Genomic DNA, 26893 nt, shown 5'->3' on the forward strand with positions numbered 1-26893 from the left:
CGCCAGCAGAGCAATTTTCACCCCCATATGGGGTGTTTTCTGAATTGGGAGAAATTGGGTTTCAAATTTTGGGGGGTATTTTCTGCTATTACACTTTTTAAAAATGTAAAATTTTTGGGAAACCAAGCATTTTAGGTAAAAAAAAAATATTTTTTTTTACATATGCAAAAGTCGTGAATCATCTGTGGGGTATTAAGGTTCACTTTACCCCTTGTTACGTCCCCTGGGGGGTCTAGTTTCCAAAATGGTATGCCATGTGTGTTTTTTTGCTGTCCTGGCACCATAGGGGCTTCCTAAAGGTGACATGCCCCCCAAAAACCATTTGTCGCTCCTTCCCTTCTGAGCCCTCTACTGCGCCCGCTGAACAATTAACATAGACATATGAGGTATGTCCTTACTCGAGAGAAATTGGGTTTCAAATACAAGTAAAAATTTTCTCCTTTTTACCCCTTGCAAAAATTCAAAAATTGGGTCTACAAGAACATGCGAGTGTAAAAAATGATGATTTTGAATTTTCTCCTTCACTTTGCTGCTATTCCTGTGAAACACCTAAAGGGTTAATACACTTACTGAATGTCATTTTGAATACTTTGGGGGGTGCAGTTTTTATAATGGGGTAATTTATGGGGTATTTCTAATATGAAGGCCCTTCAAATCCACTTCAAACCTGAACTGGTCCATGAAAAATAGCTAGTTTGAAAATTTTGTGAAAAATTTCAAAATTGCTGCTGAACTTTGAAACCCTCTGGTGTCTTCCTAAAGTAAAAACTCATAAATTTTACGATGCAAACATAAAGTAGACATATTGTATATGTGAACCCAAAAAAACAAATATTTTGAATATCCATTTTCCTTACAAGCAGAGAGCTTCAAAGTTAGAAAAATGCTAAATTTTCATTTTTTTCATCAAATTTGGTGATTTTTCACCAAGAAAGGATGCAAATTACCATAAAATTTTACCACTATGTTAAAGTAGAATATGTCACGAAAAAACAATCTCGGAATCAGAATGATAACTAAAAGCATTCCAGAGTTATTAATGTTTAAAGTGACAGTGGTCAGAATTGCAAAAAACGCTCCGGTCCTTAAGATGAAAAAGGGCTCGGTCCTTAAGGGGTTAATATACAAGACAATACCATATAATGACTTAAGGGGGGACCCTGCAGGAGAGCCCTGTGGACTTGAGGGACTCTACCTGAGGGGACTTCAGGACTGTACAGAACCATGTTCTGTACCGGGACTCTACACATACAGCAGCTGATAAGTACTGGAAGGATTAACATTTTTAAATAGAAGTAATTTACAGATCTGTTTAACTTTGGCACCAGTTGGTTTGAAAACATATTTTGTCCACCGGAGTACCCCTTTAAGGTGGGGGATTTCCAAATGGAAATTGTATGGTTAATACAACTGATGGCCTTACTTAATGCCTGCCATAGAAGTGTGGCATTATATACTAATGTTGGTACATATTTATTTTTTTATTATCTATTTTTATTTTCTGATTGTAGATTATTTTCCGGTCTTCTTGCCTGATATTCAGAGATATGCTTTACTGTATCCACACACTGATCATCCATAACATTAAAATCCCTTTCATAATTTTATTAAAATCCCCTGCCTAAATATGTTTCGCCTTTCCATGTGCTGCCAAAACAGCTGTGCAGCTTTGTGGAATTAAAGGGGTTATCCAGGAATTTAATAGAAAAATTAAACAGGTTTATATTTTTTACTAAACATTTTGCAGTTGCGCAGCCGCCCGCCAGGCTTGTGTGTGCACCCGTGCTATCACTTTCCTGAGGAACGACACGCAGGTACAGCACAGCAGTGTGTGGGGGCCATGACTGGCGCGGCGGCAGCTTCAGGACTGTGCGCATCATTATCACAGAGGACTCATACAGCCGGGCCCCGGACTGTGAGCCGCTCCTGCCTTGAGTGGAGAATCAGGGAATGGGAAATATACCTACTCTGTTGTGACATACAAAGCTTGTCCCGTGTGTGTATATATGGACCCCTTCACTGCCTCCGTACAGCAGTGTTTTTCTAAGCAGTGGGCATCCAGCTGTTGAAAACCACAGCTCCCAGCATACCCAGACAACAAAATGCTGTGTGGACATGCTGGGAGTTGTAGTTTTTCTATATCTGTATGCATCTGCTTGGGAAACACTGCCATACACTGAAGGATCTTGGCCTCTAGCTCAACTCCGCCCCCTGCTGGTCATGATCAGATACTCATACGGAGGCCTGCTGGGGTCAGAGAAAGGACCAGAGTGCAACAGAACAGATGGTTATGGCATGACAGGCAGGTTACATGGGTAACATTATAAATACTGTGCCCTGAACCCTGCCAATCCTCAACCCCCCCCCTCCACCCCATTGTGAATTCTAACCCTGCACTGTTCTATAATTGTATGTTAACCTTGTACTGTGTATTATCCCTCTACTATGACATCACTGTGTGTATATCCCTGTACTGTGACATCACTGTGTGTATATCTCTGTACTGTGACATCACTGTGTATATTATCCCTGTACTGTGACATCACTGTGTGTATATCCCTGTACTGTGACATCAATGTGTATTATCCCTTTACTATGACATCACTGTGTGTATATCCCTGTACTGTGACATCACTGTGTGTATATCCCTGTACTGTGACATCACTGTGTATTATCCCTCTACTATGACATCACTGTGTGTATATCCCTGTACTGTGACATCACTGTGTATTATCCCTCTACTATGACATCACGCTGTGTATATCCCTGTACTGTGACATCAATGTGTATTATCCCTGTACTATGACATCACTGTGTGTATATCCCTGTACTGTGACATCACTGTGTATTATCCCTCTACTATGACATCACACTGTGTATATCCCTGTACTGTGACATCACTGTGTATTATCTCTGTACTGTAACGTCATTCTTTGTATAATCCTTGTACTGTGACATCACTGGCTGTATTATCCCTGTATTGTGACATCATTGGGTGTTTTATCGCTGTACTGTGACATCACTGGGCATTGTTATATTTTATATGTAGGGTGCACAGGGCAGGAGGCATTACTAAATATGAGGGGCACACAGTGTTTTGCATTTCAGAGGGATGGTATATCATATAAGGTTTACTGTATGACAAGGTTATATTCAAAGGCGCAGTGTGTAAAAGTATATTCAGAGAGTGCAGTGTGTGGTAGTGTGATATACAGAGGATACAATGTGTGGCAGTAGTATACTCAGGGGGTATAGTGTGTGGTATTATTATATTCCTAATGTACAGTGTGTGGCAGTATTATACTCAGAGGGTATAGTGTGTGGTATTATTATATTCCATAGATACGGTGTGTGGCAGCATTATATTAATTATTATTTTTATATAGAGAATCAGACTCCGCTGACAAAGTTAAGAACCAATGCCTTCTGGGCATCAAGTTCTGCAGAGAAAAGATTTAGCTGGACCCGGTGGTATGTACCATCTGAATTAGATAAGACTATAGAGAAGACGTCACCTGTATTCACTGATATCATTGTGTATTCTCCTCACTATAGAGAAGACATCACCTGTATTCACTGATATCATTGTGTATTCTCCTCACTATAGAGAAGACGTCACCTGTAGTCACTGATATCATTGTATATTCTCCTCACTATAAAGAAGACGTCACCTGTAATCACTGGACTGTTGAGACCCAATTAGCTCCTAGCAGGCTATAACTACCCCTCCCCCTTACTACAATAATTAATTAAATAATAACTGACACAACAACAATTTAACTTTTCCGTGGGTGGGGATCGGCCACAGCTTTATTTATAAAATTACTTATATAAATAACAATTTAACTGTAACAAAGACACCGATTGGCTTCTTACCAACCCGAGAGGTGCTGCCACACCGTCCTATGTGGAGGTCTACCCCGGGTTGACCCCGCTTTCACCGTCTTCTTACCGCCAAGCTGTGACTTACAATAAACAGAGATACAAAAAAGGGAGGGAGGGCAAAACTCCGGGTCCTGGGCAGATTGAGGGGGGAAGGGAGGCACCACAGCTATAAATACCCAGGGGAGGGCCCCTGAAAGCCCGGGAAACTATTGAACCCCTGATTGGTGCACTCCTTCCCCCCACCCATGGGACATACCACTATAGCCACTGGCAAGTTTTACAGGTGGGGGAGGGGGCTAAAACATTGCCTGTATATTTCTTAACCCCTTACTGCTCACCAGTCAGGGGGCAAGCTAGTTATGCACAGCTTGCCCCACCAGACTGTTGAGACCCAATTAGCTCCTAGCAGGCTATAACTACCCCTCCCCCTTACTACAATAATTAATTAAATAATAACTGACACAACAACAATTTAACTTTTCCGTGGATGGGGATCGGCCACAGCTTTATTTATAAAATTACTTATATAAATAACAATTTAACTGTAACAAAGACACCGATTGGCTTCTTACCAACCCGAGAGGTGCTGCCACACCGTCCTATGTGGAGGTCTACCCCGGGTTGACCCCGCTTTCACCGTCTTCTTACCGCCACGGAGGAGACCAGTTAGCCCTACACTGGGCTCCGACCCCCACCCAAGAGATACTGGATAGCCAACACCTGGGGCCACCTCAGCCCCCCGGACACACTCAACACATTTCCTCTCCAGGAAATCCGCTCAACACATTTCCTTTCCAGGAAATCCGCTCAATACATTTCCTCCCCAGGAAATCCGCCCAACACATTTCCTCTCCAGGAAATACACCCAACACTTTTCCTCTCCAGGAAATCAGAGGTACCTGCCGCCAGGACCATTTTTATTTATTTATTTATTTTTTTATTATTATTATTTTTTTATTTTTTATTTTTTTTAAATTAAATAACTCGTGTGAACTCCACTCTCAGACTCGCCCATACAGCGAAGAGTGCCGCAGCACTCGTACCACCTTGTGGAAAGCCGCTCTCAAAACAAAAACACATATGGGAAACATCAAACTGGGCAAAAATAGCAACACAACATGCAGATCGCCCGCGCCCCATGCACAGCGCTACCCTCTCCGGAAACCCAGCCACCTCCGCCGGCCCCGATACAAAAAGAGAGCAAATCCCGAACTCACAAAAACCCCATCCTATCAAAGAAAAGCCAAAACCCAAAACAGACAAAAAACCTGGAACTGAATAATCGGGGGGCGGGGAGCAAAAGAAAAAAGGGGAGGGGCCCCACCACCGCCCAGTCAACAATAGGAGGACAATGGAAAAAACAGTCATCCGCGGACCCTCATGCAGCACAAGCTGCGTGACCCCGATCGCCTAAGCAGTCTCGGACCGACGGGCCTTTTTTTTTTTTTTCTTTTTATTTATTTATTTATTTATTTATTTTTTTATTTATTTATTTATTTTTTTTTTTTTACTTTTTCCGTGAAACCACAAGATAGGCACCCAAAAACACAGACACCCAAGTCCCATGGAAGGGGACGAGGAGAAATGAAGTGCCCCATCCACATAGCCCCGAAAAAAGCTAGCGCAAAACCTCGGATCAGAGAAAACGACGCAAAAGCGACAACCAAAAAACCCGACCCGCAGCCGCCGCCAAGCGACCCAAAAACTGATAGGAAAAAACGGTCGCCGACAGCAAGGCCACCCACTCACGGGCCCAGCCCCTAGGTATACACCAACCGCAAAGCAGAAAAGAAAACACCCCCTGCCATGTGCCATGCGGCAACCGCACCCCACTGGATCGCACCACTGGATCCACAGCGGGAAAGCCACCCAATTTTTTTTTTTTTTTTTTAATTAGCAGGTGATTCACATGAACAGGTGAAGATACCCAGCGTCACATACTAAGAATGTTATTTGGATTCACGGAGAACACAGTCCAAATCTCGAACCTCCTTAGCGAGGTGACACAGCAGTTAACGTCCGTTAACACAACCTATTAAAACGAAATAGGAAATCAAACATCAGAGCCTCGTAAGGTTACCACAAGGGGCATTCCAGGTATGAAAAACAAATCCCCTATCCACAGACCATTTGGAACCTCCGGGACCCTCCTCGGCTGTAGACATCCCGGCCTCCACACCAACACCAACCACTCGCAAGCGCCTTACCGTGAGTCGCAGGACCCACCAAAGCGGACCAAGAAATACACCACTCAGCACAATGACACATGGGCCAGCCACACAAGCAAACCTTCCAACTCCACCCAAGGGAGCAACCTCCGGAACCACTGCCAGAGAAAACGGGACAAAGCATCAACACCCAGTACCGACCCCAAGGAGCATAGCCCCAAAATAACTCGTAACTCCAAACAGCGAAGAACTGGGTGCAACAAACCGAGCACAGGAAGAAAGCCGAAAAAGAGATAATAGCAGAGACAACGCCCCGAATGTCAGACCGACAACACACCACGATCACTCAAATCACACCCTAGAAAAGAAGAAAAGTATCACCAAATTAGAGCGCAACCAAGCGCAAAAGAGTCCTCGAGTCTGGCGCCTTAGACCGCTCGGCCATGTTTTAGGGGCCACGCCAACCCACACAGTACCGTTACAATTCTAGAACATGAGCTGCCGAAGCAAGCACCCAAAGTCCCACAACCAATACCAAGGGAAAAGCGCATACAAAACCCAAGCATGGCAGAAACCCCCCGACTACTAAAACCCAGGGGTAAACCACCCCGCAGCACCACTGGGAAAACCAAACACCACACCAACAACCAACCAAACCAGCCACATCTGAGAACAGAGCAAGCTCCCCGTGAGCCGCAACCGGGGACTGAAAGCAGGCCTGTCCACTGCACAACTCACGAAAAACCCCAAGCAACTGAAACGTCAGCCCTTAGCGCACCCGGGGAACATATGCAGGGGCACAGACACCACACACCCTCGGCAGCCAGAGACAACCTGCAGGAAAAAACTCCGCCCAGAACCATAGTCCCCGTGTAACATTCAGTAAATTAGCAAAGACCAGAACCAGGGCACCTACAAGCCCAGAGGAAACCAAAAACAGAGAATTTTTTTTTTTTTTTAATTTATTTATTTATTTTTTTAAACTTTTGAACGCAATCACTCCCTAAAAGCAGCAGGAAAGCAGCAGACCAACACCAATGCGGCATGCGGAAGCCATGCTAATCTTTACTGTATCGTTCCAATTATAACATACGTGCTGCCGAAGCGAGCACAAAATATGGAACACTTCACAAAGTTGCATGTCAGCCTTGCAGCAATAAACCACACCCCAACAAGCGTAGAGCACTGGAGAATCACCCTCCGGAATACCACCACGAAAAGAACTCACAAGGGTGGACAAACGGCTACTCAAGCGAAACCTACCCACTGAAGACTCAAGCAAAATCTACCCACCGCCACATCAGCTAAAGCACCCAGCACAACATACAGGAGTCGCAGCGGAGAGAGACTACAACCAAGATGGAGAGATAAACCAAACAAAGGGGGAGAAAACCAAAAGAAACAAAACCGTAACTCGGTGGCAACCATTGATCCAGGATAAGGAACAAGCCTCGGGAGCGAAGTCCGCCAAACCCCGGCCACCCAGAGTTTAAGGCCAAAAGACCACTCACCCAAGTGCACACCGCGCAAGATGAAACCCTACCAAAGCACCCCGTCAAGAAGAGACTTACCCAACTCACCACCAGAGACCAAAACAGACATACATCCATATCCGAGACCCAAACACAACAAACACACGGGAACAAAAGGACGAACACTAAACAGAACGTAGCCATAAGCACACAAACCGGGGAAGGGGCCAAGCCCCACAGCAGAACACTCACCAATTCCAGAAGATGGAGAAGCACAACAGCTGGAGGGACCACCACACCACTGCCGCAGGCATGTGACAAGGCACGCTGGAGACCGCCGGGTAGCAGGCACTCGGCCGCCGCCCGAAACGGTGCTGGAAACCATGCCGGGAAACCAACAGTAGAGGACTCAGAGGCACTGTATGAGGCAGAGGAGGATGAGGGAGAACCACTGCGGGAAGAACCGAAACACCTACTCCCTGCAGGTGAGCAGAAGGTCCAAAAATTAATAAAATAAATAAATAAATAAATAAAAACGCCGCCTCCCAGGGCCAGAGCGAGAGCGGCGACGAATAAGTCTATGCTCCCATCCGGCCCCAGAGGGGGAAGAGCAACATGAAATCAGGGAAGCACTCCCTACCCCTCCACGGGGGGCACTGGAGAGGCAGGAGGAAGAAGGACAGCAGCGGCAGCAGGGGGGGGGGGGGAAGGGGGGGGGGTTGGGAACTTGGGACGGGGAGGTGATGGGGAGGCGGGGGGGGCGTGGCTGCAAGGATATGGGGAGCACTAGAAAAGCAGGGGGAGATAAGGGGGGGCGCTAGTGTGGTGGGGGTAAGGAGCTGGGTAAATGAGTGGGGACGATATGAGGGCTCATACAGTTTGCGCCGTGATCTGAAGTCGTCCGTGGTACCAGCGTCATTTTGATCAGATGATGAGATCACTGTTTATACATATTTACAGTACAAAAAGCGATAAAAAACACGCTAATTAGGACTGTGAAATATATTTATTCAATTATTTATATTTGTAGCTATTTATGTATTGTATTTATTTAATAATTTTTTTTTTTATTTTTTTTTTTTTTATGTATTAAATTATTATTTTTTTTAATTTATTTATTTTTATTTATTTTTTTTTATTATTATTTTTTTTTTTTTTTGCACATACGCCATAGACGGAGCGCTTCAATTGATGATATATTGTTATATTTCGGACATGTACGCACGTGGCGATACCACATATGTGTGTGTTTGTTACAATATACAGTACTTAATTTATGTGCACACACACACACATACATACATATATATATATACACATATACATACATATATACACACATATACATACAAACTTTTATTGAAAGGGTTAAACTTAACTGTTGAAATTTTTTTTTTTTTTTTTTTTTTTGCACTGACATAGCTCCCACAGGGGGCTATAACACTGCACTCACTGAACCTGACACTGATCACTTGCCATGTATGAACATGGCAACGATCAGTGCTAACAACGATCGATTGCTCAAGCCTGAATTTCAGGCTTGTAGCAATCAATCACGAGCGGACGCGCAGGAGGCAGGTGAGTGACCCTCCTGCTGCGTCCCAGCTGATCGGGACATCGCGATTTTATCGCGATGGTCCCGATCAGCCCGACTGAGCAGCCGGGATGCTTGCAATGTCACTTTCAGACGCGGCGATCAACCTTGATCGCCACGTCTAAAGACGCAATGCCGGACATCTGCCCGATCGGCGATGTCCGGCATAGCATGAGTCCTGGTTGCTAATAGCAACCGGGACTCAAGGCTATGATGCGCGCTCGCCTTAGGAGCGCGCATTACAGCTGGGGACGCGCAAATGGACGTTAATAAACGTCCATTTGCGCAGGAAAAAGGGAGGTTAAGCCAGCAGCAGCCACCCAGGGGCCGCCACCTCCAGAGACGGAGGGGACAACAGGGGAAGGGGACAACAGGGGGGGGGACAACAGGGGGGGGGGGACAAGAAGGAAACCAGAGCATGCTCATAAGGAGCATGCCTGGGGAGAGGGATCAAGGTACAGGCAGGGGAGAGGGCAAAAGGAGCGGGTGGGACAGGCCGCACAGGGACTACAGGGGAAAGGAGAGCGGGACTGAGGAGAGGTCCGCCAGCCTCCCGAACCCAACACCGGCGCAACAGGAGGGGAGGCCAGCTCAACCACAAGCGAGCATGCCAGCCCTCACCCTCCTGCTCCATCCGGGCCATAAATAAGGGCCAGTAACATACCAACCAGCAGACAAAACTCCGGGTCCTGGGCAGATTGAGGGGGGAAGGGAGGCACCACAGCTATAAATACCCAGGGGAGGGCCCCTGAAAGCCCGGGAAACTATTGAACCCCTGATTGGTGCACTCCTTCCCCCCACCCATGGGACATACCACTATAGCCACTGGCAAGTTTTACAGGTGGGGGAGGGGGCTAAAACATTGCCTGTATATTTCTTAACCCCTTACTGCTCACCAGTCAGGGGGCAAGCTAGTTATGCACAGCTTGCCCCACCAATATCATTGTGTATTCTCCTCACTATAGAGAAGATGTCACCTGTAATCATCACTGATATCATTGTACATTCTCCTCTCTATAGAGAAGACGTCACCTGTAATCATCACTGATATCATTGTATATTCTCCTCACTATAGAGAAGACGTCACCTGTAATCACTGATATCATTGTGTATTCTCCTCACTATAGAGAAGACGTCACCTGTAGTCACTGATATCATTCTGTATTCTCCTCACTATGTCCCATCAATGTTGTAGTCGCTTGATTCTGCAGTAATAATGGTTGAAACAACAACTCCCAGCATACCCTCACCACTGCTAAGGCCATACTGGGAGCTGTAGTTTTACATGGTAAAAACATCTTTAGCACTTTCCCATTATGTGGCAATTGGTATATTTGAATTATTTACTGGGGAAAAAAATTCAGCAACAAGCTTCACCTCTGGCGTCCTTCAAAACAGGCTATAAGATTACTTTGGAGAGGGTTGTATGGGGTGATGCCCTTTTCTACCGCACCGGGTGACAACAACCCTAGCAATACCACTGCGTCCTAAGGCTTTGCATGACTGTGCCATCACACAGAAGCAAATAATGGCTTCGCTTGTGTAGGCAAAAATCCTTGCACTGGCCCTGAATCAGTGTATGTATCATAACATGGCCTAGAGGCTGGAGTTGACTCATTGACTTCTGTAGGAGAGTTTTCTAGACATGCTCTGTGAACAGTGCAGAGGTCATTGTTAAGGTAGGGGGAGGAAGAAGCTGTGACTGGTGGATCTTGTGTTAGCTGACACTAGTGTTTTAATACAGGTGTCATCTTTCACTGTAATCCAGTCTGTTATAATAATCTGATGATATCGCTGTGAAGTAATCTCTGCAGAACAAGAAGTATCAAGTTATTCTGAAGCTAAAGTGAAAACTGCAAAATTTCTATATTTTTTAAAATACAGATTGTAGCATGGGAAAAAAACTAAATTTTATAAATTAAGAATTCATTTATATACTAGAATTTATAATAGGATGCATAGGGAGGCCCGCTTAGCTAATCACTGTCTTAAGCAATGACCCACCTCAGCTAGTGATCAGCTAAGTGTGCACTTCTTATGTGTTGAGAAGAGGCCAGGAAACGCTTGGCAGCAGTGAGCGCCACCTAATCAGAATTGGTGTGTTGGCAGCAGGTATGTGTTTTTTTTTTTTTTTTTGTAGCCCATCCTGAGCTCTGTAAGTAGAAAATACATTTTCCAGAATACCCCTTTGTGGGAATGGTGACTGGCTGCCTCTGAAAAAGGTTGTAAGATTATTACCATCAGGAGAGCATATAAAAATATCATCATTCATTTCAATTTCATGAACCAATAAAAGCAGCCCGGGTATATGAGTGGGTCTGTACACACTGCTGTATATATAACCTAACACACTTGATGTACATTTACTTTTATGGAGCATTCTACATTTGTGCCTATATAAATTTGATGGTTTCTGAAAAAGGGAAACATATAATTGCATTCAGCAGATACACGTCCATTAACTCACGGGAGCTCGTCTTCCTCTATGTATCCACTGACATTTTGATCCAGGATTTTGAAAACTTTTTCCATGTCACCTTTACTCTTGGACTTCAGGCCACATAACTGAAAGAATTTCTTGGGGTTAAAGGAATCAGGAGCTGGATTGAAATATAGATAAGAAGTTATATTGGTTAATACTAGTGTTGCTCGCGAATATTCGCAATGCAAATTTTATTCGCGAATATCGAATATTCGCGAATATAGCACTATATATTCGTAATTACGAATATTCTTTTTTTTTTATTATAATTTTTTTTTTGTAAATTTTTTTTTTTTAATTCTTTTTTTCACAGTACACATCACAGTGATCATCCCTCTCTGCTTCCAGCTTGTGTGGTGTAAAGAAGGCTCTAATACTACTGTGCGAAGTTTCGCATATGCTTCACTTATGTTAATTTTGTATATGCTAATTTTCGCATATGTTAATTTTCGCATTCGCGAATGTTCGCTTATGCGAAAATAAAACGCGAATATTACGAATATGCGAATATTCCCAAATATATGACGAATATTCATCCATATATTCGTGAATATTCGCGAATTCGAATATGGCCTATGCCGCTCAACACTAGTTAATACATTGTGTAGGAAATTATGAAAATCTGGTTTTGGCGATTCTTAAAGGGGTTTTTCTTTATTAAAACTTAGTGAAAGTGAATAAGTGTCAGATCGCTGGGGGTCCAACCACTGGAACCTCCTGTAATCTCCAGAATAGGGCCATTTTCTTATCTCTGTGTGCTCCGGCGCCCACCTCCTGAAACTATTTGGTTTCAGAAGTGACAGCGTGCTCCACCGATCACCGACTGCATCAGTATCCTGCCTGGGCTGGTGATTGGCTGACCAGGCTGCCAAAGGGGGCCACAGCGTTTAGCAAAGAGACAGGCACCATTTTGGAGATCATTGGGGTCCCATTTATTCACCATGCTGGGGATAGGGAATTTGTTTAAAAAAAAAAAAGATATGTAGGAATTACATAGTGAGAAATACATAATGAGAAAAAAAGTCTGAATTTTTCTAGGGCAATACAAAAATGTATCTTGCCGGTCAGTCAGCAAGCTATATACAATTTCCACATTACCATTCTAACCGTGTCCATTAGAAGTAACGCAAATCCGGAGATATTTAAATGTTTAGTAAAAGTGTTTTATCTGGTGCAATATGAAACCAGTCCAGATGAGACACATCAGCAGATACATCAGTCAGCACATAGACCATAAGATGATAGCACATAGATACCACATTGTATGCTTAGGACATCAGCATGGCAATGCCTTGCCTCACTATGTGCGATTGATGTTATTTTATCATGTGAGTTGTTGGGATCCTTTGTGTGATCGTATTGGACAGGTCAGTGCTGGTAACACATCATGTAATGTAATGAACTGACTTAATGTAGAAATGGTACAAGGTAAGTTAAGTAATATAAATGTAAGCAAATCTCCAGGGCCAGATGGATTGCACCCAAGAGTTCTTAGAGAACTAAGTTCAGTAATATCTGTCTACGGTCTACCTCAGGAACTGGTCACAGCAGGAACAATTAACAGCTTTAAAACAGGGTTAGATACATTCCTGGAACAAAATAACATTAATGCTTATGCAGAATAATAAAACTACATCCCTTTCCCTTATCCCCTTACACCCTTCACTTCAATTCCCTCGTTGGACTTGATGGACGTATGTCTTTTTTCAACCATACTAACTATGTAACTATGTACCCCTGTTCATGATATTTAGAGATTCACTGGTGTCTGGTATTGTGCCAAGGGACTGGCGCAAGGCGAATGTGGTGCCAATCTTCAAAAAGGGCTCTAGGTCTTCCCCAGGAAATTATAGACCGGAAAGCCTAACGTGCATTGTGGGTAAATTTTTTGAAGGACTTATAAGGGATTACATACAGGAATACATAGGGGATAATTGTATTATAAGTGATAGCCAGCATGGGTTTACTAAGGATAGAAGTTGTCAAACCAATCTAATTTGCTTTTATGAAGAGGTGAGTAAAAGCCTTGACAGAGGAATGGCTGTGGATATAGTGTTTCTGGATTTTGCTAAAGCGTTTGATACTGTCCCTCATAGACGTTTGACAGGTAAGTTAAGGTCTTTGGGTTTTGAAACTTTAGTTTGTAACTGGTTTGAACACTGGCTCATGGATCGTACCCAGAGAGTGGTGGTCAATGATTCGTACTCTGATTGGTCCCCGGTTATTAGTGGTGTACCCCAAGGTTCAGTACTGGGCCCGCTGTTGTTTAATTTATTTATCAATGATATAGAGGATGGCATTAACAGCTCTGTTTCTATCTTTGCAGATGACCAAGCTTTGTAGCACGGTAAAGTCTATAGAGGATGTGTATAGGTTACAAGATGACTTGGATAGACTAAGTGTCTGGGCATCCACTTGGCAAATGAGGTTCAATGTGGATAAATGTAAAGTTATGCATCTGGGTACTAATAACCTGCATGCATCGTATGTCTTAGCGGGGATTAAACTGGCAGAGTCACTGGTAGAGAAGGATCTGGGTGTACTTGTAGATCACAGACTACAGAATAGCATGCAATGTCAGGCTGCTGCTTCCAAGGCTGACAGGATATTGTCGTGTATAAAAAGAGGTATGGACTCGAGGGACAGGGACATAATACTCCCCCTTTATAAAGCATTGGTACGGCCTCATCTGGAATATGCTGTTCAGTTTTTGGCACCAGTCCATAAAAGGGACACTGTGGAGCTGGAAAGGGTGAAGAGACGCGCGACTAAACTAATATGGGGCATGGGACATCTTAGTTATGAGGAGCGATTAAAGGAGTTACAATTGTTTAGTCTTGAGAAGAGATGTTTAAGGGGGGATATGATAAATGTATATAAGTATATTAATGGCCCATACAAAAAATATGGAGAAAAACTGTTCCAGGTTAAACCCCCCCAAAGGACGAAGGGGCACTCCCTCCGTCTGGAGAAGAAAAGGCTTAGTCTCAAGGGGCGCCTTCTTTACCATAAGAACTGTGAACTTATGGAACAGTCTACCTCAGGAACTGGTCACAGCAGGAACATTTAACAGCTTTAAAACAGGGTTAGATACATTCCTGGAACAAAATAACATTAATGCTTATGAAGAAATATAAAATCCCATCCCTTCCCCAATATCGCGCCACACCCCTACCCTTCAATTCCCTGGTTGAACTTGATGGACGTATGTCTTTTTTTTAACCGTACTATGTAACTATGTAACTAACTATGTATGGAACACTATATTAAACAGATCACATATTAGATCATGAGAGTGTAAACCCTAGCTGTGTATCTGTACATATTCTTTTACCCTCACCACACATATATCTATCTATCTATCTATTTATCTAGCAACAGAAGAATGCAGCAGCACACTGCCAGCACAAGGATATAGGTGAAACATGAACATGCAGATAAAACATGGAGAGCTATACAGCTATCGTGTAATAGATGCAAATGTGAAACTATGAAATAGTGAGGCACTTAGCTCGCAAATTTGTCTCCGCCGGCAGTCAAATAGCTTGGACCGTCCCACCGCGATAAGGTGTCCTCATTGGGACGGACCCTACACTGTGAATATGCCTCTGTGTGAACAGTTCAGTAAGCATGGCAGGATTTGGAACATCCAAGACACCTTATATAGACACCTGATAGAGGTGGGTGGGGTGCAAGGCCAACATGGAGGTAGCCACTCCCCCATATGTGTAATACAAACAAAGAATAAGTAAGCCAGCACTTTAGTTGATACCAAACTATTATATGGACCTTGCCTGCAGGTGCACGCTACTAGGCTAAATATATAGCAACAGAAGAAGGCGATTGAAATAACAATTGAAATAAAAGGGATAAAAAAAAGACCTATTAATAAAAATATCAGAACAATATATCAATAATAACTTATACTGTCATTGGGCCCTAATGACAGAATTATAGTAATATTTATGGAGCAACTACCGATTCTAGGAATATCTGCAGATTTTATAGCAGCAAATGTCAATGGTCTGGAATGGACTGTTAGTCCGGTGCATTGCCGTGGAATGAGATTTGCCATAGAATGAGATGGTCCGCCTCCATCACATCCTATTGGCTCTCTCTTGTCACGTGACATATTTAAACGTCACGCATCGATGCGCACAGTAGTGTCAGTTTGGCTATCACAGGGAGAGGATCTCCTCACCCTGTGATAGCTGAAGCTGTACGGAGCTCTCATGGCCTCTGTGGCCCGACAGAAGTTCACACATGTACGCAGCTCATACGGCTGCCTCATATACATTTACTGTTGATGCACAGCGCTATCGGGATCCCTATGCCCGATGGCGCTGTCATCAGGATCCCCACGCCCGCAGCTGTACTCCCCGTCCCCCGCATCTGTACTCCCCGTCCCCGCATCTCTACTCCCCGTCCCCGCATCTCTACTCCCCGTCCCCCGCATCTCTACTCCCCGTCCCCGCATCTCTACTCCCCGTCCCCCGCATCTCTACTCCCCGTCCCCCGCAGCTCTACTCCCCGTCCCCCGCAGCTCTACTCCCCGTCCCCCGCAGCTCTACTCCCCGTCCCCTGTGAACGCTCAGGGAGCGATCCACAGCGCTATGGGGATTCCTACGCCCGATGGCGCTGTCATCAGTGTGCGTCCCCGCGAGCGCCCCATGCCCGCAGCTCTACTCCCCGTCCTCCGCCCCCCGCAGCTGTACTCCCCGTCCCGTTAACGCTCATGGAGCGGGGAACAGAAAGTAGAGCATCGGGCGCAGGTAAAGTAGTACTGCGCATGCGCAGCACTACGCGAATAACTTAACCTGCGCCCGATGCTCTACTTTCTGTTCCCCGCTCCCTGAGCGTTAACGGGACGGGGAGTAGAGCTACGGAGGGACGGGGAGTAGAGCTACGGAGGGACGGGGAGTAGAGCTACGGAGGGACGGGGAGTAGAGCTACGGAGGGACGGGGAGTAGAGCTGTGGGGGACGGGGAGTAGAGCTGCGGGGGACGGGGAGTAGAGATGCGGGGACGGGGAGTAGAGATGCGGGGGACGGGGAGTAGAGCTGCGGGGGACGGGGAGAAGAGATGCGGGGGACGGGGAGTAGAGATGCGGGGGACGGGGAGTACAGCTGCGGGCGTGGGGATCCTGATGACAGCGCCATCGGGCATAGGGATCCCGATAGCGCTGTGCATCAACAGTAAATGTATATGAGGCAGCCGTATGAGCTGCGTACATGTGTGAACTTCTGTCGGGCCACAGAGGCCATGAGAGCTCCGTACAGCTTCAGCTATCACAGGGTGAGGAGATCCTCTCCCTGTGATAGCCAAATTGACACTGCTGTGCGCATCGATGCGTGACGTTTAAATATGTCACGTGACAAGAGAGAGCCAATAGGATGTGATGGAGGCGGACCATCTCATTCTATGGCAAATCTCATTCCACGGCAATGCACCGGCACTTGTGGTAGTAAAAGCAAAGTCACTTTTTAAACTAGTGTAAATTTTGCTGCCCACAGTCTACAAACAGATAGATGGTTTGATCTCACCGTAGCAGCTGGTCCCGTACTGCGATGGGTCGATGGGTGTGAGTCCTGCAATTGCTGCGTTGTTCCCGGCGTGCAAGCCTATATGGTTGAAGGGCTCTGGCAGGAGGCTCCTCTGCGAGCGGTCCGCAGTGTCGGCACTCGTGCAGGTATCGGACCCTCGCTGTATTGTTTGCAGCTGGGTTCTGGTAGTGAAAGCAGCAGGTTTGTAATGCGCTCGGTAAGAAGGACTGATTAGTAGGTGCAGCAGGTGCAAATAGATGGGTGTGTTCCGTTGTTCCATGCCGGCTTCAATCGAGGTGGTGCATGTGGATAACGCTCTGTTCAGACTAGATATTGTCCTAGACGCGTTTCAGCGTGCTAAAAACGACCTCAGTAGGCAAGTGTAGGAAATAATGCATGTACATCCTTTATATGGTGGGTGCACATGTGTCCTTCATTAATGGGACAGAGAAAACCTGTGGAATGGACTTAATGGCAAAACCTGGTTAGTGGACATATTCAGATCACAGAGTTTAACAGTAAATGAATATATGTTGTCCCTTAGTTTAAATCTTTCTGTATGCCTAAGATAATAATAATAAATGTAAACATATAGAAGTGTGGTACGATCCAGTATATATTCATTATCAGTGTCTAAGTCACACACATTATGATTTTTTTTTTTTTTTACCTTTCAACCTCTCTTTAATGTAATGAATTTTTAGTGTGTGAACTAGGGAGAAACAGTCCGGTTTTTCCAATCATCTGGACATACCAGCTTAATATTAATGAATATATACTGGATCGTACCACACCCTGAAACGTGTCAAGGCCAATATCTAGTCTGAACAGAGCGGTATCCACATGCACTACCTCGATTGAAACCGGCACGGAACAACGGAACACAACCATCTATTTGCACCTGCTGCACCTACTAATCAGTCCTTCTTACCGAGCGCATTACAAACCTGCTGCTTTCACTACCAGAACCCAGCTGCAAACAATACAGCGAGGGTCCGATACCTGCACGAGTGTTTGCCGACACCGTGGACCGCTCGCAGAGGAGCCTCCTGCCGGAGCCCTTCACCTGTATAAGCTTGCACGCCGGGAACAACGCAGCAATTGCAGGACTCACACTCATCGGCCCGTCGCAGTACGGGACCAGCTGTTACGGTGAGATCAAACCATCTATCTGTTTGTAGACTGTGGGCAGCACAATTTACACCAGTTTAAAAAGTGACTTTGCTTTTACCACAAGTGCCGTACTAGCAGTCCATTTCGGACCATTGACATTTGCTGCTATAAAATCTGCAGATATTCCAAGAACCGGTAGTTGCTCCATAAATATTACTATAATTCTGTCATTAGGGCCCAATGATAGTATAAGTTATTAATGATATATTGCTCTGATATTTTTATTAATATGTCTTTTTTATCCATTTTATTTCAATTGTTATTTTAATAAATTCCTGCATTTTTTTTCAAAACTATCTGTCTCCAACAATCATTCATTGTGTGCCCGGCAGGGTGGTATTCTTGAGGTGCGGTTAATCTTTATTTCAGTCTCATACCCATTTTGGATCGGTGTGGATCGATCTTTTAATCACATTGACCTCAAATACCTGGTTGTGAGCTGCACACACATTTCCTTTTTTTTTTATTCTAAAGTCTATCTACAAAAGCGGGGGGCCACTATGGGGACACTCTTTGTGCCTTCCTTTACCAATATTTATATGTGGCTTAACCTTCACTCATAATATCAAGGACAGTTTTGAATATCTCGATTTGGTTTTAGGTTCGGAAGGCAACAGAATTATTACCAAAACTTTTTTTTAAGTCTGTTGACTCAAATAGTCTATTAAACTACAAAAGATCCAGTTATAAAAAATGGAAACAGAATGTCCCATACAGACAGTTCCGTAGGCTGAGACGGAACTGTACACACCTTACAGATTACGAGGAGCAAAGCACAGTTATGGCTGATTGTTAAGACAGCACAAGAAAAAGCACGGAAGTTGACTCAGTTGGAATGCACTGCACCAAGCAAAAAGACAGAATCCAGTAAGGAGGACTTCAATTGTTGTTTTGTTGACCACATATAATGCCCTTGAGAAACATTGGAGTATATTACTTAATTATCCATTGCTTAAAAAGGTTATACCACAAAATCCTAAAATAATCTTTAGAAGAGCTAAAACTATAAAAAGAATTGTAGCTCCAAGTCGGTTGAAAAAACAAGCCAATGTTGAAGTTCCCTCTAAACAATTGGCAGGGTCCTTTAAATGTGACTCTTTGAAATGCACATGTTGTTCCAGTATGATTCATGGACAGAATAATCTTTGCAATAATAGTACAGGCAAATCTTTTTTTATTTTTATAAAACAAAACCTGAAGTGTGGAACTCCGTACGTAATTTATGTACTGGAGTGCAGTTGTCATTTACAATATATAGGGCGCACTACATTAAGTTTAAGAACTAGCGTTAATCAGCATGGTTCGAATGTACAGAGAGATTACAATTTACACAGTGTATCCTGACATGCGACCCTCTATCATAAGAATAATTTTTCATTTTTCTGATTTAAAAATTACACCAATAGAAGGCATTCCTGCTATTAAAGGGAACAGATTTGAGTCTTTAACCCCTTAAGGACTCAGCCCATTTTGGCCTTAAGGACTCAGACAATTAAATTTTTACGTTTTCATTTTTTCCTCCTCGCCTTCTAAAAATCATAACTCTTTTATATTTTCATCCACAGACTAGTATGAGGGCTTGTTTTTTGCGCGACCAGTTGTCCTTTGTAATTACATCCCTCATTATATCATAAAATGTATGGCGCAACCAAAAAACACTTTTTGTGGGGAAATTAAAACGAAAAACGCAGTTTTGCTAATTTTGAAAGGTTTCTTTTTCACGCCGTACAATTTATGGTAAAAAATGTGTTCTTTATTCTGAGGGTCAATACGATTAAAATGATACCAATTATTACATACTTTTATATTATTGTTGCGCTTAAAAAAAATCACAAACTTTTTAACCAAATTAGTACGATTATAATCCCTTTATTTTGATGACCTCTAACTTTTTATTTTTCCGTATAAGCGGCGGTATGGGGGCTCATTTTTTGCGCCTTGATCTGTACATTTTTTTTATTTCACATTTGCATATGAAAAACTTTTAATTAATTTTTTATAATTTTTTTTTAAATAAAATGTATTACAAAAGTAGGAATTATTTTTTTTTTCGTTCACGCCGTTCACCGTACGGGATCATTAACATTTTATTTTAATAGTTCGGACATTTATGCACGCGGCGATACCAAATATGTCTATAAAAATTTTTTTTATGCTTTTTGGGGGTAAAATATGAAAAAACGGACGTTTTACTTTTTTATTGGGGGAGGGGAGTTTTCACTTTTTTTTAACTTTTACATTTTTTTACATTTTTTTTTTACACTTGAATAGTCCCCATAGGGGACTATTCATAGCAATACCATGATTGCTAATACTGATCTGTTCTATGTATAGGACATAGAACAGATCAGTGTTATCGGCTATCTTCTGCTCTGGTCTGCTCGATCACAGACCAGAGCAGGAGACGCCGGGAGCCGGACGGAGGAAGGAGAGGGGACCTCCGTGCGGTGTTATGAATGATCGGATCCACGCAGCAGCACTGCGGGCGATCCGATCATTCATTCAAATCGCGCACTGCCGCAGATGCCGGGATCTGTATTGATCCCGGCACCTGAGGGGTTAATGGCGGATGCCCGCGAGATTGCGGGCGTCGGCCATTGCCGGCGGGTCCCTGGCTGAGATCAGCAGCCGGGATCAGCCGCGCATGACACGGGCATCGCTCCGATGCCCGCGGTTATGCACAGGACGTAAATGTACGTCCTGGTGCGTTAAGTACCACCTCACCAGGACGTACATTTACGTCCTGCGTCCTTAAGGGATTAAGGAGACGTGAGAACTACTGGATTTTTATGTTGAATACGTTGGTTCCAGGCGGTCTTAATCAATTAATAGTCTAATCTTTAATTGTATTTATATGCCTTTTATGTACTTCTTTTATATATATATATATATATATATATATATATATATATATATATATATATATATAGGAAGGATGCCGCAGCACACAAAAGGGGTACAGGTGCAAAAAAACTGTGGTTTATCCCATGGTAATACAAGCAAGCCTGCTTGTATTACCATGGAATAAACCACAGTTTTTTTTGCACCTGAACCCCTTTTGTGTGCTGCGGCATCCTTCCTAGATGTCTGACTAGCTTTGACCAAAGCTTTTTTCGCCGCTTGCACCACTATTACGTTATAATAGGACGTGCTGCTCCAACCTGGTTTTTGTAATATATATATATATATATATATATATATATATATACATACATTGTTCTATCTTATATGCTAATTTTATTCCATTTGTCATTTATGGCCATCTATTATTATTATTTTTATATTTATATATTGCATATTCCTTCTACATAGTGTTAATACTTAACCCTTTTTATATGTATCTATATTTTACATTATATCACATCATTTGCAGATGTTGATATATGTGGAATATACATTATGCGTGGATCTAATCCACCTCATAGAATTTTATTAACTTTTTATTATTTTTTATTAACTTGTATAGCCCATAATGTGTAATATCTGTGCAGTCCATAGTCTGAGGTCTGCGTTCCATGGATCAGACGAGTTCATAGTTGTCATGTGATTAGAGATGAGCGAACTTTTCAAAAATTCGATTCGGCCGATTCGCCGAATTTTCCGAAAAAGTTTGTTTCGATCCAGATTTATAAAAAAAGGCTATTTCTAGCCTACTGAGAGCCTCAATAGGGGTTTAGAACACTATGCTGTGTTCTAACACACATATGGAGTGTGTGCTGGGGTAGTGAAATAATACTGTTATTCAGAATAGCATGCAGATTACTGGCATCGCTTTTAGAATCACTGCCGCAGAGCGGCACAATGACAGAGCCTGGAGGTGGCATCAGTGTGAGGAGACCATATAGTGGCTGAATGACACAGCGTGGAGGTTTTGGCAGCAAGAAGAGACCATATAGTGGCTGATTGACACAGCGTGGAGGTGTTGGCAGCATGAGGAGACCATATAGTGGCTGAAAGAGGCAGCGTGGAGGTGTTGGCAGCATGAGGACACCATATAGTGGCTGAATGACACAGCGTGGAGGTGTTGGCAGCATGAGGAGACTATATAGTGGCTGAAAGAGACAGCGTGGAGGTGTTGGCAGCATGAGGACACCATATAGTGGCTGAATGACAGCATGGAGGTGTTGGCAGGATGAGGACACCATATAGTGGCTGAATGACACAGCGTGGAGGTGTTGGCAGCATGAGGAGACCATATAGTGGCTGAATGACACAGCGTGGAGGTTTTGGCAGCATGAGGAGACCATATAGTGGCTGAATGACACAGCGTGGAGGTGTTGGCAGCATGAGGAGACCATATAGGGGCTGAATGACACAGCTTGGAAGAGGCTGAAGCATGAGGAGAACATATAGTGGCTGAATGACACAGTGTGGAGGTGTTGGCAGCATGAGGAGACCATATAGTGGCTGAACGACACAGCATGAAGGTGTTGGCAGCATAAGGAGACCATATAGTGGCTGAATGACACCGCGTGGAGGTGTTGGCAGCATGAGGACACCATATAGTGGCTTAATGAAACAGCATGGAGGTGTTGGCAGCATGAGGAGACCATATAGTGGCTGAATGGCACAGCCAGGAGTTGCCAGCAGCATGAGTAGGCACTAGGCCTTCACAATCCCTAAGATTAAAAGATGAATTTAGAAATTTAAACCGAAGATTTTGGATAGCTGGTGCTACCCACCATAACAAAATTTTAATTCCCAGACCCAGGCCCAGCAGCGGCATCAGTAAACCATATATTGCCTGAATGACACAGTCTGGAGTTGACTGAAGTATGAGTACACACTAGGGCTTCACAATCCCCAAGAAAAAACAAAATAATTTTCTAAATTTTAAATGTAGATTTTGGATAGCTGGTGCTACCTACCATAACAACATTTTTATTCCCAGACCCAGGCACAGCAGCGGCATCAGTAAACCATATATTGCCTGAATGACACAGCCTGGATTTGGCTGAAGCATGAGTACACACCAGGGCTTCACAATCCCTAAGTAAAAACACAAGAATTTTTTAAATTTTAAATGAAGATTTTGGATAGCTGTTGCTAACTATCATAAAATTTTAATTCCCAGACCTAGGTCCAGCAGCGGCATCAGTAAACCATATATTGCCTGAATGACACAGCCTGGAGTTGGCTGAAGCATGAGGAGACCATTGAAATGTATGATTTTTTTATTTGAAATTTCAATCCCGGCGTGTGGGTACAAAGGACCTAATCTAGCAAGCCCCCACAGGGCTCATGTGGCCGTGAGATGTAGGCGCAACGTCTCTATTGCCCTGACCGGCCATTGTTTCCAAGACTTTTCGCCAAGGCAAACCATGTGAAGAACAGCGTGACACCGCCGTGCCCTACACACATGGTATGCTGAAGGGCAACTGAGACTTGTCAGAGGCTTAGGACAGAATGGAGGATGTGGAGGCAGAGTCACACACTGTCACAGGACTAATGGGCAGACAGAGTGGAGCAGGAAGCAGCATGAGTACACAAGAGGGGTTCACAACCCCTAAAATTAAAAGGTGAACATTGAAATCTCTATTGAAGATGCATGTTAGGTAGTGCTACCATCCAAAAATTTAAGGCCCAAGCCCAGAAGCATCAGTAAGCCAAGTAATTCCTGAAAGACACAGGAGCAGGCATCAGCAATACACCCGAGGGTTTCAAAACCCCTTTAAATTGCAAGATCAATGTTGAAATTTCAATTAAGCATGTATTTAGTTAGTGCTAAATATCCCAAAATTTGAGGGCCAAGGCCAGAAGCAGCATTAAGTAAATTAGTTCCTGAAAAAATCAGTCCGGAAAAGGTATCTGCAGTACACAGAAATATGAAAGTTGAAATTTCTATTAAGCACTCACGCTAGGTATTGCTAACATCCAAACATATTAGGCACAGGCCCAGCTGCTGAGGTGGCAAAAGCAATGTGAAGCCAATATGCATCACACAACTAGTAAATTGGTCCATCCAAAGAAGCAACATGTAATTAGGAGGGTGAGCTCAAGGAGGGTGTGCTTTGCAGTGTACGAGTGGCTGAAGTGCATGCACAGTTTCCTTCCCATTGTTAGGATGTCTTGCAAATGGGGTGAAGACTTCAGGAAGTGCTTGACAACCAGATTGAACACGTGTGCCATGCAGGGCACATGTTTCACACTTCCTTGTCGCAGCGTGGGTACGATGTTCTTCACGTTGTCGGTCACCATGGTTCCCATTTCCAGATTTCGTGGAGTAAGCCATACTCCGATTTCTTGATGAATGAATTTTAGCAGTTCTGTGTGACTCCGTTCGCCAAGGCAAACCATGTGAAGAACAGCGTGACACCGCCGTGCCCTACACACATGGTATGATGAAGGGCCACTGAGATTTGTACGTGCAGTGGAGGCCGAGGACACGGTGGAGGATGAGGAGGCAGAGTCACACACTGTCACAGGACCAACTGCCTGAGAGCTAGAGCGTGGGGGAGGAAGCAGTGTGACCTGTCCAGTTGCTGTTGTAGCTGTGCAGGAACCACATTTACCCAGTGGGCCATAAAAGACATGTATTGTCCCTTCCCATAGTTACAGCTCCACACGTTGGCGCTGCCATGAACTTTTGAACACACTGACAGGCTCAAGGACTGGCCCACCTTCTCTTGTACAAAATTATGCAGGGCTGATACTGCCTTCTTCGCAAAGAAATGACGGCTTGGGACTCTCCACCTCGGCTCGGCACAAGCCATCAATTCTTTGAAAGGTGCAGAGTCCACCACTTGAAAAGGGAGGAACTGCAGCACCAGCAACTTAGACAGGAGCACATTCAACTTCTGCGCTGTTGGATGAGTGGGTGCATACTGTTGTCTCTTGGACATGGCTTTGCCAATTGTTGGCGGAATGGCTGACTAAAAGTGGGAGAAGCAGGAGCATCTGGAGCGACAGAAGGAGGGTTTGACTCACAACTCCCTTCGGCTGAGGTGGTGGAGCCTTGGCTAGCTGAAGGAGGGAGCGGATTGCCACTGGGTGATGCAGCAGGCTGGACCACTACATCGGAGCCACGGTTCTCCCAGGCCGCTTTATGGTGGCGAAGCATATGGTGACGCAGGGCCGTGGTGCCGACATTGGAACCCTGGCCACGCTTCACCTTCTGCCGACATATATTGCATGTGGCTATGTGAATCTCCTCCGGATGCCTGATGAAAAACTGTAACGCCGTCGATTAGCTGATTTTCCCACCTACAGTCCGCACTAATGGACTGCTACTGGCACCGTCCTCTGGAACCCCTGTTTCACTACCTCCCGGAAAGGTAGGCTGCCGCGAAGCAGGTGGTCTCCCTCGGGCACGTTTGGCTCCAGAATTTCCACTTCTGCCAATATGCTGACTGCCAACCATGCTACTGCCTTGCTGGCTCAGCTGCTGCCTCAAGGGCAACCTGCAACTCTCTTCTCCTGATGATGATGAAGCTCCTTCTGCACCCGGCTCCCAATTGCGATTGGCTTCATCATCATCATCAACAAGTGTCAGCATGTCAGTGATGTCCTCCTCAGGTTCCCCAACAGTTTCTACTTCAGGACCCTGAACCCTGGCAACACCGCTTCCCACGTCACTCTCCTCTTCACTACTTGGCCACCTAGCGGAGCAAGCGGCGCATGTCTCCTCCCCTTCTTGGCTGGGCAGTAGCTGCTGACTGTCCTCTATTAGATCTTCCTCAGTGAATAGTGGAGCAGAACCCACAGCATGAGATACTTCTGTAGGAGAGGGAACAGCATAGGACAGAGGCAATGGGAGGACAGGGACTGCTCCCGGGCCATGCCAACTGAGGGTTGTGTCTGAGGAACCCACCGACTGTTGACTTGGGGTGTCAGATGTCACTTCTGATGAAGTGGATAAGCGTGTTAACCAATCGACGACGGCAGATGGGTTGCTGGTTGAGACACGACTGCTAGCTGATAACAGGAGCTCAGGGCTCTCACTGCGACTCCTGCTGCCACTCGCCCCTAGTCTGCTGCGACCTCTGCCTGAAGTATTTAGGCCTCTGCTACTTCTCTGTGCATGTCCCGGCACTTCTTTGCCTGACATACTTAGTGTGTATATGAGGGTATTACAATACGCTTCACTACTCTTTAACAGTATTTGTCCAGAATAGCAGCAGGTGATTACTTTTGGCTGTCCTTTCACAGCATGTAGGCCCTTGACAGATTAACAGGTAGAAAATGGTACACTAATTAGATGCACGTATGCAGTATGCACTGATAAGGGCAGAAAAATGCGCTACAATGAGCCTAAAAACGCTGTGATTTTTGTAAAACACCAGCCGGTGAGTACTATTGTTTTGGACTTTCACAGTATGTAGGCCCTTGACAGATTAACAGGTACAAAATGATACACTATGTGGTATGCACGTATGAGGGAATAAAAATGCGCTACAGTACACTTGGATAACGTATTTTCGTAAAACACCAGCCGGTGATTACTTTTGCTTGGACTTTCCCAGTATCTAGACTTGTTACAGATTTACAGATACAAAATAGTAGACTGCTTTGATGTAGGTATGTGGTATGCACTTATGAGGGCAGAAACATTTGCTAAAATGAGCCTAAAAACGATGT

At 44.4% G+C, this 26893-nt stretch overlaps 1 protein-coding gene across 2 annotated transcripts in view; it reads right to left on the reverse strand.

The window, feature by feature from the left end:
- Window positions 1–26893, reverse strand: part of LOC130275752 (parvalbumin alpha-like) — a 49434-nt gene that overhangs the window by 12498 nt on the left and 10043 nt on the right. For both annotated transcript variants that reach the window (XM_056524105.1, XM_056524104.1), the window contains one exon: window positions 11587–11719. In XM_056524105.1, the coding sequence (XP_056380080.1) occupies window positions 11587–11719 (133 nt within the window). The remainder of the gene's footprint in view (window positions 1–11586; window positions 11720–26893) is intronic.

This window comes from Hyla sarda, chromosome 6 (genome assembly GCF_029499605.1).
Source record: "Hyla sarda isolate aHylSar1 chromosome 6, aHylSar1.hap1, whole genome shotgun sequence".
NCBI classification, from domain to species: Eukaryota; Metazoa; Chordata; class Amphibia; order Anura; family Hylidae; genus Hyla; species Hyla sarda.